Genomic DNA, 11,697 nt, shown 5'->3' with positions numbered 1-11,697 from the left:
TCAGAGGTGTACATCAACATGTGTTAGTACATTGATTGGATCATAAACTTTAGAATTTTGCCGAACTCAACACGCTTCAGATACACTAGCCTACTCCTGCGTCATTTTGCCGATGCAAAACTGTTGTGGTTGTTTGATATGCGTAATTAATGTGTATGCTTTGCTTAGCTTAGCGATAATTTACTTTATTCTGAAAAAATCCATGAATTATATAGTTTGCATGCGTGGCTTGTGGCCTATATTAAATGCGTTTCGTTCTTTATTGTCTTAAACGAACAAATATCAGGCAACAGCACATCATCACAAAACAAAGAAATCAACTTTTATCAGAGGTATTCGAAAACCCATGTATGACACCATAGTCAAGTCAGTCTTAGCTCTAGGCTAAATTCCTGTAACTCTTCTCACACGGATGCAAGAATACAGCCGTTTGATGCATACAAGTGAAGTTAAAAGAAATAATATCAAGGTCTTAAATGTTGGGTGGCTAAAACATGTATCATCTCTACTTATGTTTGCTCTTTTCTCAAATGACACGACTGACCCATAAAGGCATGTAACCCTCCTGCTGTCAAAGTTCATCTCACTGGACCACACTTGCCACACAGCTATTAATAATAGGAAAGGGGGCGATGCCATCTCTCTCTCTTTCTCTCTCTTCCTTTCTCTCTCTCTCTCTCTCTCTCTCATACACACACACACACACATCGCGCAGGAAAGGGCGAGTCATTTTCCTTTCCAACACGACAGCTTATTTGTCAATGCTGTTACAACATTCAGCGTGTAAAAAGGGGAAGACGTTCGCATAAACTGGGAGTCCAAAGGAAGCGAACGGTATCCTGCTATTTCCTCCCTCTCATTTACGGCTATCCTCGCGCTGCTCCCTATTCAGCATACAATGCATCACATTTAGTGCTGCTATCGACCAGCTTACATGTAGCAGTATACATTTCCCAGATTGATCACGCATATAACTGCTGCCTTGCAGCTGCCGCAACACCCTTCTTTACAACGTTACATGTGAAATGTTATCAATGCCCGATTTCTCAAAGGTTTCTTCTCTTATTTCTGGACCTATTTCCACACCTCGTCAAAGCATCATTCGGTGTCTCTGTTGAAAGGCAAAAACTGTCTGTAGCGTATAGACTTACACTGATGCCTGGGATAATAGTAAACGAACATAAATGTAGTTTCGCCCACGATACCTTGCAACAAGCAGTGGCAACCGCCGCAGCGTTCTACCTATAGTATCTTATCATGATACACAATACACTGCAATAAGCAGGTAAGCATGAACGTAAAGGGCAGAGGCGTCTAAATGGGAAATCAAATATCTCCATTTGTAACATATGTGGTGTTTTCACATCTGAAGGACCACCCGAGGAAGTACAGTAATCTCACATCGCTCTCATTAAAGCCGACATCGGCGTAATTGTTTCCTATCAATGCATTGCAAAATGCTTTAAAGCCTTTGTTTTAATCAAATGAGCCTACGTGCATTTGATGACGATGAGGCAATTCAGCGTAATAAAAATCCAGCAGCCCCATAGGTTACCAGCGGATTATGATATGAACATGTGAACTGAAAGACCACCTGTATACTGTATCATGAAAGCATAAGGTAAACACAACACAATGACTCTATCTTTTTTTTTTTTTTTACTTACACAGTCGCCAACACATCTATCAGCTAAACCCATGGCCAACCCACAAAGCCCTTAGCACCAGTCAGCAGTCATGAACCAAACAAATGAAAGGCGACACAAAATAAAACTCAAGAAACAACAAACACATCAAGACGAAACAAACAAAATGTATTTTTGAAAATGATATATTAAAAGTGCTTTTTGATTTTCATGTAGTTCTTCTTTGAATGATGATTGACTCAACACACAAGCGCGCACGCACACACACACATGACCAAGAAAAAAAGTTTGATGGGCTTCCTCTCCATTAAAGTCCGTGAGGTCAGTTATCCGTCGAGTTTCATGTCCATTGCATGGTTGGAGGGGGATGTTCAACCATCAGTGATAATATTGTCATTGCGATTAGACGGTTTCTTATTTGTCTAAAATTTTCTTTATTTTATGTTTTAAATTCTCACTTCAATTTTAATTCTTGGAGAACATAGCTTCAACAACATATATCGCACTCATTATAAGAAGCAAAAGGTTATATCAAAAATCATTAGTATAGAATCACAGAAAACCTGGTTTAGAACCAGAAAAAAATACAAAACAGAGATACATAGACACAGGACATATCTTATAATTGCTTGGAAACATTACTTTCCCGCTAAGTCTTGATTCATTTTTACTGCGCATATGATGTTCTTCAATTTATTTGGGTGTATTTTTTACAAAAAAGGAAAATAAAGACTAGTATTTTACAAAATGAAGAGTGTTCTTGAAGATGGATGGGGATTTACATGGGCGTAAGTCCAGTTCTTTATTCTCTGTACATTACGTATTCCATCTCGGTCCCCGAAGACTTAAAAATGTGGTGTCTTCTAAGGTGATCAGAAACGATGTCCTATATATAGTCTTCTTGCACGACTTGATGGGTTTTGGTCCTTAGGTGTCTTTTCTCTCGCTCTCATTCGGATCATTGAATGGACATGTAAGGCCAGTTGAAGCTGCTCCCGGATAATAACATATCCCTGATGAGGGTTTCAATGGGAGTTTTACCTACCAAGCGGACGAAAAACAGCTGTTCAATTACCGAAGAGGAGACGGTGCGAAGAGAGGGCAACCGAAGCAAGAGCTTCCCAAAGCGGCTGGGCTGGTTCGGGTACTGACTTCTCACGTATTCCTCCAAGGCGCACTGAGATTTCTCTTGCAGGCTTTCAATGTGAGCCGCGTCTGACAGGCCACAGGCGTCTGCGCAGACAAAACAGAGGAGAGAAGGGCTTGGGTTATCATTCAGCATCAGTGTTACGTGTTATTGACAAAGTAAGATGAACATGGACTCAAACCAAACATGATGCATCACACTGCATAAGCGCATCTGTCATAAATAAACAACACAATGGGGCTTGCTTGCGATGGGGGTAACAAGAACATATTCCCTGCGTATAGCACATACTAAAGCATGTTCATAAATCACAGAAAACAAAGAATATCTAAAGAGGGAACGTGCTCTGTTTGCGTTTCGCATGCATGGGCCTTTACACACACACACACACACACACACACACACAAACGTGTGCACACACACACACACACACACACACACACACACACACACACACACACACACACACACACACACACAGATACATACATACACACACACTGTATATGAACACACTGAGGTGTGCGGAAATGGTGGCGCTCACACTTTGCGACTCGGGGGATGGGCATAAGCAATTACAAACAGAGGGATTTGAAACAGTTATAATTGTCTTATGACCCAATTATCATCCTCATGCTAGCAAGCCATCTTATTCTCATCGACTCCGGCTAGACTCAGTGTTGACTGTTAAAACACGAAGGCATGGCCGCTTGAGGCAATTAAATGTCTTAGTGGGGGTTTAGACGACAGGCAAGCGAGACCTCAGAGCAGAAGTGAGCTTCAGTCACGCAAATTCTGCTTACACAGTTCCAAGCGTAACTAGGCCCTATATAGCCCATCCTTATTCCTTGAGAGGAATCGTTAAGATACATAAGAGTTGCGATTTGCGCAGTCATCAACACATATAAGACATTAACTGTGTATGACAAACGTAAGAGTAGCCTATATAATATTTTGAAAGCAAATATCTGATAATCGCCATTACACAGACGATAATGCAGGACGGACTACTGGACAATACTGGACAACCATGCTGATATGAGGGGCACTAATAGCCTACACCTCGAGTCACCTCATAATTTAAAAGAATCGAGGCTTGGTGGTGGTCAAATAATGTACTATTTTAGAATAGTAATGATTATATATGGAAAAGAAAAAAAAATATGTTCACATTTACACAAGGTAGGCCTACAATGTGCTCCGCTTGAATTGCTTGTTTTAGAGGGGGAGGGGGACAACGGCTCCCAGAATATTGTCACCAGAGGTCAACGCGCTGGCCTCATACTATTTAGCCTATATGCAACCAGTAAACAAATCCGCATCTAAAATGTCCTCATTTTGGTCGAACACGCACAACTCCTATTCACTGACCACTGACTAGTTCTCTGGTAGAGGCCATTGAAACTTTAATTTTGTATTTGGGTTAAAATGTCACCTGTCTTCCGAACAGAGATGTTATCATGTAGATTGTGCACATACATGATTTTAAACACGACTGGCAGCTATTTTGTTCAATTCTCGCCCTCTCTGGACTTTAGGCCTACATAAAGGGTCATTCCAAATTCCAGATTATTCTAATATTACAATGATCTTGTGAGTGGCTGACGTCATGTTGCTTCTTGGCCGAATAAAAACAAATAGATAATCTGAAAGCAAAACTGGAACATTAAGTTAACACCTACAAAAGACAGGTGAACAGTGGTGAGGACATGCATCTCGGAAGCATGTTACTCTGGGACAGGAAGGACAACGGAGAACGACATCTGTAGCCACCAGTCTCCCAGTTACAGATTGTTGTGTAGAATTTACAACAATTCTGAAATATTTAGCATAAAAGTGCCATGATGAAAATATTGTCAGCAGTCGGGAGTCCCACATAGGGTGCGTCACACAATAGAGGGGTAAAAAGGACTGCATTATTTGAAATAATTTCTCTGTACTTCTCTGTACTTTCTACTCGTATATGGACAATCAAACGTGTGTTTAATATAAAATAAAATAACATATATAATATGGGGTTATATAATATAATGCAATATAATAGTAGCCTATATGTAAAGCCCAAGTGCTGATGCTGGTTATTATAATAATAACACACCTAATTAATTAATAAATAGGCTAGTGTTTGCTGCTAAATAAATCAAACGCAGCCCGGAAGTAAAATATGCAGACTATAGTGTATTGAATAAAAGGAACATCATCACATGCTCAGTTCAAGCCAGATTGAGATTTTGAGGCAATGGCATTGTCTCATTTTATTGACAATGCAAAGGAAATCCAACCTTAAGTCGGTTTATGATGATGTATGACTCAAAATTATAAGATCCGTGCAGACACAAGTTTGTCTGAGGGTATAGACACCTTCCATATTTTCAGATTTTATTATTTTAAGAATTTAAACCACTTTATGGACCATCAGTGAAAACATCTACTTTCGGTCATATTAAAGGGACATTAAGGTGGTAAGTGAAAATAATTTTGGTAGTGCAATTACATTTATTTCTGTGGAAAACATATAGTCACGTTCACGTGAGGCACCCACCGTGTATGTGCATAATGACTGATCATAAAAATTGGTCTTTTTGTCTAGAGGTTTTCTGTTGGAATAATTTGGTTTTATAAAGTCGTTTCTAGCTAACTACATTTGAGAATTGATGATGAGAAGTCCATACACTTTCATTAAAATATAACTGCAAACAATGGCCACCAGTTCATCTTCTTCTCGAGTCTATTTAAGTTGGGTAATTTTAGTATTCTATGTCACTCTACAACCTTATAGCCATGCAACATATGGGCACGCCATGTAAGTACAACAAGCTGTTTTTACAACACAGAGCAGGAGTTAACACGAGCACTGCCTCGGCGAGATCACTAGCAGTAATATTCCCACCTCCCCACGAGCAGGCCTAATCCAAAGCAAAGGCTTCACACTCACCTGATGTGAAGAGTACTATTGCCTTGATACAGCTGTACTCTGCCGAGTCGACGTGTAGAGCCTTTAGCTTCTCGACCTGCTCCTGGAAGATTCGAATGTGATCCATGAAAGCCACGACCCGGTCCGCAGACATCGGCGAGGCATGGAGGCCAGCGGCGGCTAACAGTGGAGCCACGTGTAGGGGCATGGAGCACTGCGCCGCGTTAAGCACAAACAACTCGCTCCATGTCAGTCTGAGTAGGGACACCTGGTCGGTGATTTGCAGGTCTGGAAAGAAAGGGATGTTCCTTGCCCATTCCACGGCACTGAAGAGCAGGCGAGCCGCTAGCTCGCAGATATTCTCGATTCCCATGATATTATTGGGCTGCATGCACTGGCTGCCATATCGGGACGTGGGGTAAGGCTCGGCCCGAAGCAGTAATGAGATGTATCCGGAGAGATAGCAATGACCGTTCAGGGGATCCCCGTTGGTTAGCGCGTACTGGCCTGGGTTCGGTTGGGTTGGAGGCATTCGTCCTCGCTGAACCGCTGACGAAAAGAAAGAAAGGGAGAGGAAATGTACAGCCACAATCTCAAACACAGTCCGTGGAAAGACTCTAGGCTAGCGAATTTACTATGTTGCACATTTCATATAATGTTTTTCAAATTCAGTAAAGATTAGTACTCTGAACATATCCACATTAAAAAAAGAAGTACTTAATAGTATAAATATAAATGGGCCATAATGCTGCTGAACTGTTTACCTTTTATTTATGGACGTAAATGAGGCTGGACACACACACACACACACACACACACACACACACACCGAGGCTCTCTCACATTGGAAATATTTCCTCCATTGTAAATGAAAATAAAGCCCATTATCAGTGATAATCTATGTGTGAGATAATTGTGTGAGTAAAATACATTTTAAACTATGCATAATGCACTACCGCACTGACTTGTTTTTGTGTTTTCTACGACATTTATCACATGAGCATTTCCATGTAATATCAATGCAATTTGGTACAAGGCTAAGTCGTATGATACAGCATGGGAAAGACCAGAGAGATTAAGAGTGTGAGCTCTACATTTATATTTCATAGTTACTTACATAACGGTGGAATAGACCTAACTCGTGCCACACTGACACACTGTGGGGTTACAACAGTGAAAATGTATATTACAAAATGCTGCATCCATTTTAGCGCAACCAGTGGGTCGAAGTGAAAAAATAATGTGTCATATTCGCCGTCCACATATCTCAAGTTGTTTTGTATTGTTCTCAAGTGAGGGGGTTTGTAGGGTGGACAACTAGGCCCTCTTTATGGTGACATTAGAGAGTGAAAATGTGCTTAGCACACCTCGAATGAACCGCCTCTGCCCGTGCTTTCCACTTTCTAGGACATGGTAAAGGGGCAAGGTGGAGGCTATTCAAACACATGCACACACTCTTTTTAAGTACATGTTTATGCTCTCTCTCTCTCTCTCTCACACACACACACACACACACACACACACACACACACACGGACTCCCTCACACACACACACACACACGTCCAGAGCTCATATAGTGTCTCATCTACTTTTATCTAAGCGGCGCATTTGCAATGTTTTCGTGGAGGCTAAAATCCACTAGTTGGTAATTAAAACCCCTGAACAAAATGCTGTGCTTATCCTTTTGCCGAGTCTTGCTTTCCCTCTGCACTGCACTACCCAAGCCTTCCCGCACAGATTCTGACGCGCACAAAACCATTGTATAACTGCTATAGGCACAAACCATATGCACAACATTGCATATAGGTATAGGCTACAGCATGATATCTTAATCGTGTATTGTCGTATATAAAAGAAGTATATATTCACCTTCCCGGCGCATTCCCACTTTCAAGCATTTCTTGAGCCGACAGTATTGGCACTGATTTCGATGGTGCTGGTCAATGGGACAGTTTCTGTTGGCACGACATGTATATGTTAAGTTCCTTCGGACACTCCTCTTGAAGAAACTTTTGCATCCCTCGCAGGTGAATTGGCCATAGTGCTTGCCACTCGATTTGTCCCCGCAAACAACACATTCTATATGCTGTTGTCCAGAATTCTGGGTCTGCCCTTTCTCGCCAGCAGTCCCCGGTGTTGAAGGGGGTCCTGGCTGACTGGGGGTCTGCGGAGTGTGCGGTGCTGCTGACGCCGCCTGCTGTTGCTCTCTTGCCGGCTGAGCTGCTGGATTGGGGCCGCTCGGAGGTCCTCCGGCCACGTCTTCCTGCGGATCTCGCCAGACGCTAACTACCATTGCCATATCTCGGGCCCGAAAAGTGCTTTCAAGCGAACTGGTCGCTCGGATATTAGAGCTGGTAAAAGGGAAAGGGTAAACGCACGACACTGTAAAGTCAATTCGGGGGAACCAATCTCACAGAGAAAAGTAGAAGCAGCGAGCGATCAATATATTCAAAAACAAGAAGCAATAGACAGGCACCCGATCAGGATATGCAAGTGTCGGGAGGCCAGTTCCAGGGGAAATTGCAGTCAGCCATTCGGGAAACCAATCTTGTAGAAATAAAGCGACCCAGACGCAGTAAAATCAGTTCGTTGGTAATAGCTTTCAGGAAGGCAGGAAATCTTCACAATGTCAACGAAATAAAAATAAATGCTCCCGGACGGAGACACGATCCAAAGTGCTGTGTGAAATTAATTCCGTGCTGTTTCTTCTTCTGCTCCTTTCTCCGTCTTCGCGGCTGAAGAGGAGGAAAAACTGAAGAGCGGGATTCTCTATCTATGATCATGAATAAAGCTCATCTGGACCCGCAAAAAACAACACCGCCAGAGTGGATGTGTAGTTTCACCTCCCCGGCAGGACCGGAGCGCGGATAAAAGGAAAAAACAACAACTAATAGAATATGCAAGAAGCAGAGACCCAAAATGAATGCGTTTCAACGGGAAGACCAGCGGAGCAATGTTTCCGAAGCAGAGATCTGCGCGAATGTCTGTATATAGTGAACTTTGACACTACTATTGAAACTGACACGTTTCTATGGAGATCGCTGCGCCTTATATGGTGCTCGTGTCAAGGAGCCAAGAGAGGGGCTGCTGGCAACTGATAATCAAAGGCGACTGACTGGTCAGAACCCTGCATTGAGGGGGGAGAGAGAAAATGGGAGGCTAAGGTTAGCCAAGCCTCTTTCACTCCATTGGTTAGCGTCCTCGTTCCTTGCTACCTACGACTGGGGGCTCTGACAAGCACAATTTACATTGAGCTCGCCCTGCACGGCTATTTAATTTGAAACCTGATTAGTATGGGCCGTCTATTGTCACAAAAAGAGGAAGAAACCCCGATTAGAATAGTCGCAAAGCGGGGTAAAAGCCGGGACAAAGCCAAGCGCGCATGAAATAAATAAACGTCCGCGGTGAAAGGTCTCACGGAGACCGATTAAAGTTTGAGATGCTTTGTTTCACGCCGCTGTCATGATTGCAAGCCCTTAATTCGCGCATTATCTTATTTTGAACGTACCACTCACGTAGGCTACGCTATATTTTGGAGCACAGAGTGTGTGGAGGCAATACTTTTTGATTGTTGATGTTGATTTATCTTTATCGTATATAGATAACGGTCATTGTGTGGCAAATTATGGAAAATATGCGAGTGCACTACCGCCTACTAGCTGTTTTATCTGTCTGGATGCGACAGCAATGATAGCGAATCCCTCAGACTCGTCTATGAATAACCGGACTAATTCAGTGGACCGGGCATTTAAGATATGTACAAATGGTTTCTATATACTCTTTGTTTAGATTCTTATTTATTCGAAACCATGCCTTGTCCTTTAAATATTCTGCGGGCATCCAGTATTTTCTGTTTTAATGCTGTAGCCGGGGCTCAAACAGAAATGTCTGGATCGGGCTGCCACCTAGCGTACAGTAGACAATTACATGGACAGAGAACTGCATATTGTTGTAATAGGCCTGCGTTTTTAAGGTACTGTAACGGTATTTACAGTAATGATCAGAACCTAATTTGGCATAATTGTGTAAGCAGAGCATGCACATCAGAACTGTGGCGTTATAGCTTTATTATAGCCTATATTAAACAATCAATGGTTTTATTTTGTAGAAGCATCATGAAGTCATGAAAATGTTGATCTGGAACTCAAGTCCATTCCTCGGAAGTTCATACATTCTCTTTTACTAGCCTGCTTATATTTCTTTATTACAAAGATCACTTGTTTTTGTATCAAGTCAAGTAGACTATGGCGCTTTCACATACTATGTAGGCAACATACATGTAGACCATTTTTAGAAGGCGATAAACGTTTTTGCATAAGTTTGTTTGTGGCTTGATACATTCATTAAGTAAATGCATTTGAACTTATCTCTTTACTTGCCTCCTTGAAAATATCGTTTTCATGTAGACCAATGTGTTTGGAACTATTCAACGGTGCCTCTCCTCCAGTTCTCTCGCGATCGCGATAGCCTACACATAGTGGCGGTCATGTCTCCTGTTCTTTGAAAAGGTGAAACGAATAAGATTAAAGTGGACAAAGAGAAAGTTCTGTAAGTGTAACATCAAGATTTTACTCCACAGACTCAGCGGCGAGCGAGAAGGAGAGAGAGAGAGGCACACCAGCGAATGGGAGACCAGGGAGAAAGCCAACCAAGAGAACAGCGCAAGAGGGGAGGGAAAGTGGACACTAGGACACGAAGGGAGAGAGTGCTCCGCGCCGGCTCTCAACCTTGCATGGACAATGTATTCCTTCAGCGCGACTGATATCCGTAAGGCAAGTATTTTACTTATTTGACATACTAGCGATAGAAGTTAATACAAAACTGTTTTAGGATAAATTCCTCATTGTTTTTGTTTATGTGTGTATGAGTTCACACTCCTAAGAAAGCTTCAAAACTAGGCTTGTAACAGCTACTCTTAAGCGTCCAGTTGTAAGATTACTTTACAAAAGATAATGAATAATACATAGATAAAATAAATGAACGACAACGTCGCATATACAACAGCTTTGCAATTGAAAGCTGCGGTGTGTAGACTGTTTAAATCAGTTCAACTGAACTTGAATAGCGCAGCGTAGACAGGCTTTCCTGGCGTAAGCCCCTCACCTGCACTAGCGTGTTTGTTGTTTGATCACATAATGAAAAGATCGATAGCAACCTGTTTGTCTAAGAGATAATGTCAACGGATTAAAACAACAATTATACCAGAGAGGCAGTGACAGAGTGACTGAGTGAGTCGCGAGACTTTGCAAAGCACGCAAAACATAATTCTGAAAATGTCACCCCTATGGTAAACTCATAAATATGTTCCCCCATTGACAGCAATTAAGCAGTTAGGTTTACGTAGGCCTAATGCTTACTGAAGCCCACATTCTTGCATACAATCCACATTCTTAACAACTTGCCACCAGTGTAGTATGCTATTTAGAAAAAAAGGAAAACATTCAAAACATATCTTAGACATCTATCTGTAGTCTATAATATGGTAGAACACTTATAATGATAGAAAGAATTGCCTTATTGCCATGATAGAAAGAATTGCCTTATTTTATTTCAGCTGTATATAAACTGATGACAATAAAAAAAACATCAAAGATTATCTTCTCTTGATGAAATATTTTGTAATATATTTAGTATATACATAGTAATTTAGGAAATTGTATTTTTCAATGCTGTCCTTAGATAGCAGTAAATATAATGAAGGCTATATTTACATATAATGGCCACGTATATATTTTTTAAATAATTAAAATCAACTGTGTGAATGAAACGTCAAGTCAGGTAACTATTTGCTCTAGTTTTTTTTTTTTAATCAAGAGATGTCATGTATTGATTTAATTTCACACACACAGCATAGCTTACACTCAGAGATAAACAATAATAACTCGCTCTGGTGCGCATGGTTTTTTTTTTCCGGCGAAGATCTGAAAACGTCCTGGGGTGCCTGGAGAGGCACGTTCACTCACACAGGGCCAACCCAGAGAAACCATA

General features: G+C 41.5%; 1 protein-coding gene across 2 annotated transcripts; it reads right to left on the bottom strand.

Annotated features, from left to right (window-relative positions):
• Positions 1–1,798: 1,798 nt before the first annotated feature.
• Positions 1,799–8,895, bottom strand: nr2f1a (nuclear receptor subfamily 2, group F, member 1a). 2 transcript variants are annotated; one of them, XM_042070403.1, is made up of 3 exons: positions 7,579–8,895; positions 5,729–6,253; positions 1,799–2,879 (listed from the first exon to the last, which is right to left on the bottom strand). In XM_042070403.1, the coding sequence occupies exons 1-3, from the start codon at positions 8,006–8,008 to the stop codon at positions 2,605–2,607; spliced, it is 1,230 nt and encodes a 409-aa protein (XP_041926337.1). In that variant the 5' UTR covers positions 8,009–8,895; the 3' UTR covers positions 1,799–2,604. The 2 variants fall into 2 exon arrangements, with proteins under 2 accessions (XP_041926337.1, XP_041926336.1); XM_042070402.1 differs by having other exon boundaries at positions 5,729–6,256; positions 7,579–8,894.
• Positions 8,896–11,697: the final 2,802 nt, after the last annotated feature.

The sequence above is a fragment of the Alosa sapidissima genome, chromosome 18, assembly GCF_018492685.1.
Source record: "Alosa sapidissima isolate fAloSap1 chromosome 18, fAloSap1.pri, whole genome shotgun sequence".
Taxonomy (NCBI): domain Eukaryota; kingdom Metazoa; phylum Chordata; class Actinopteri; order Clupeiformes; family Clupeidae; genus Alosa; species Alosa sapidissima.
This window is presented reverse-complemented; position numbering and strand designations above follow the sequence as displayed.

Bases quoted from the DNA above. Each gene is read 5' to 3' on its own strand.
- nr2f1a (XM_042070402.1), bottom strand. From the start codon at position 8,008: ATGGCAATGGTAGTTAGCGTCTGGCGAGATCCGCAGGAAGACGTGGCC. The intron at 6,257-7,578 runs GTGAATATATAC...TCTTTTCGTCAG, and splicing joins AGTGGGAATGCGCCGGGAAG to CGGTTCAGCGAGGACGAATG. The intron at 2,880-5,728 runs GTGAGTGTGAAG...TTGTCTGCGCAG, and splicing joins AATAGTACTCTTCACATCAG to ACGCCTGTGGCCTGTCAGAC.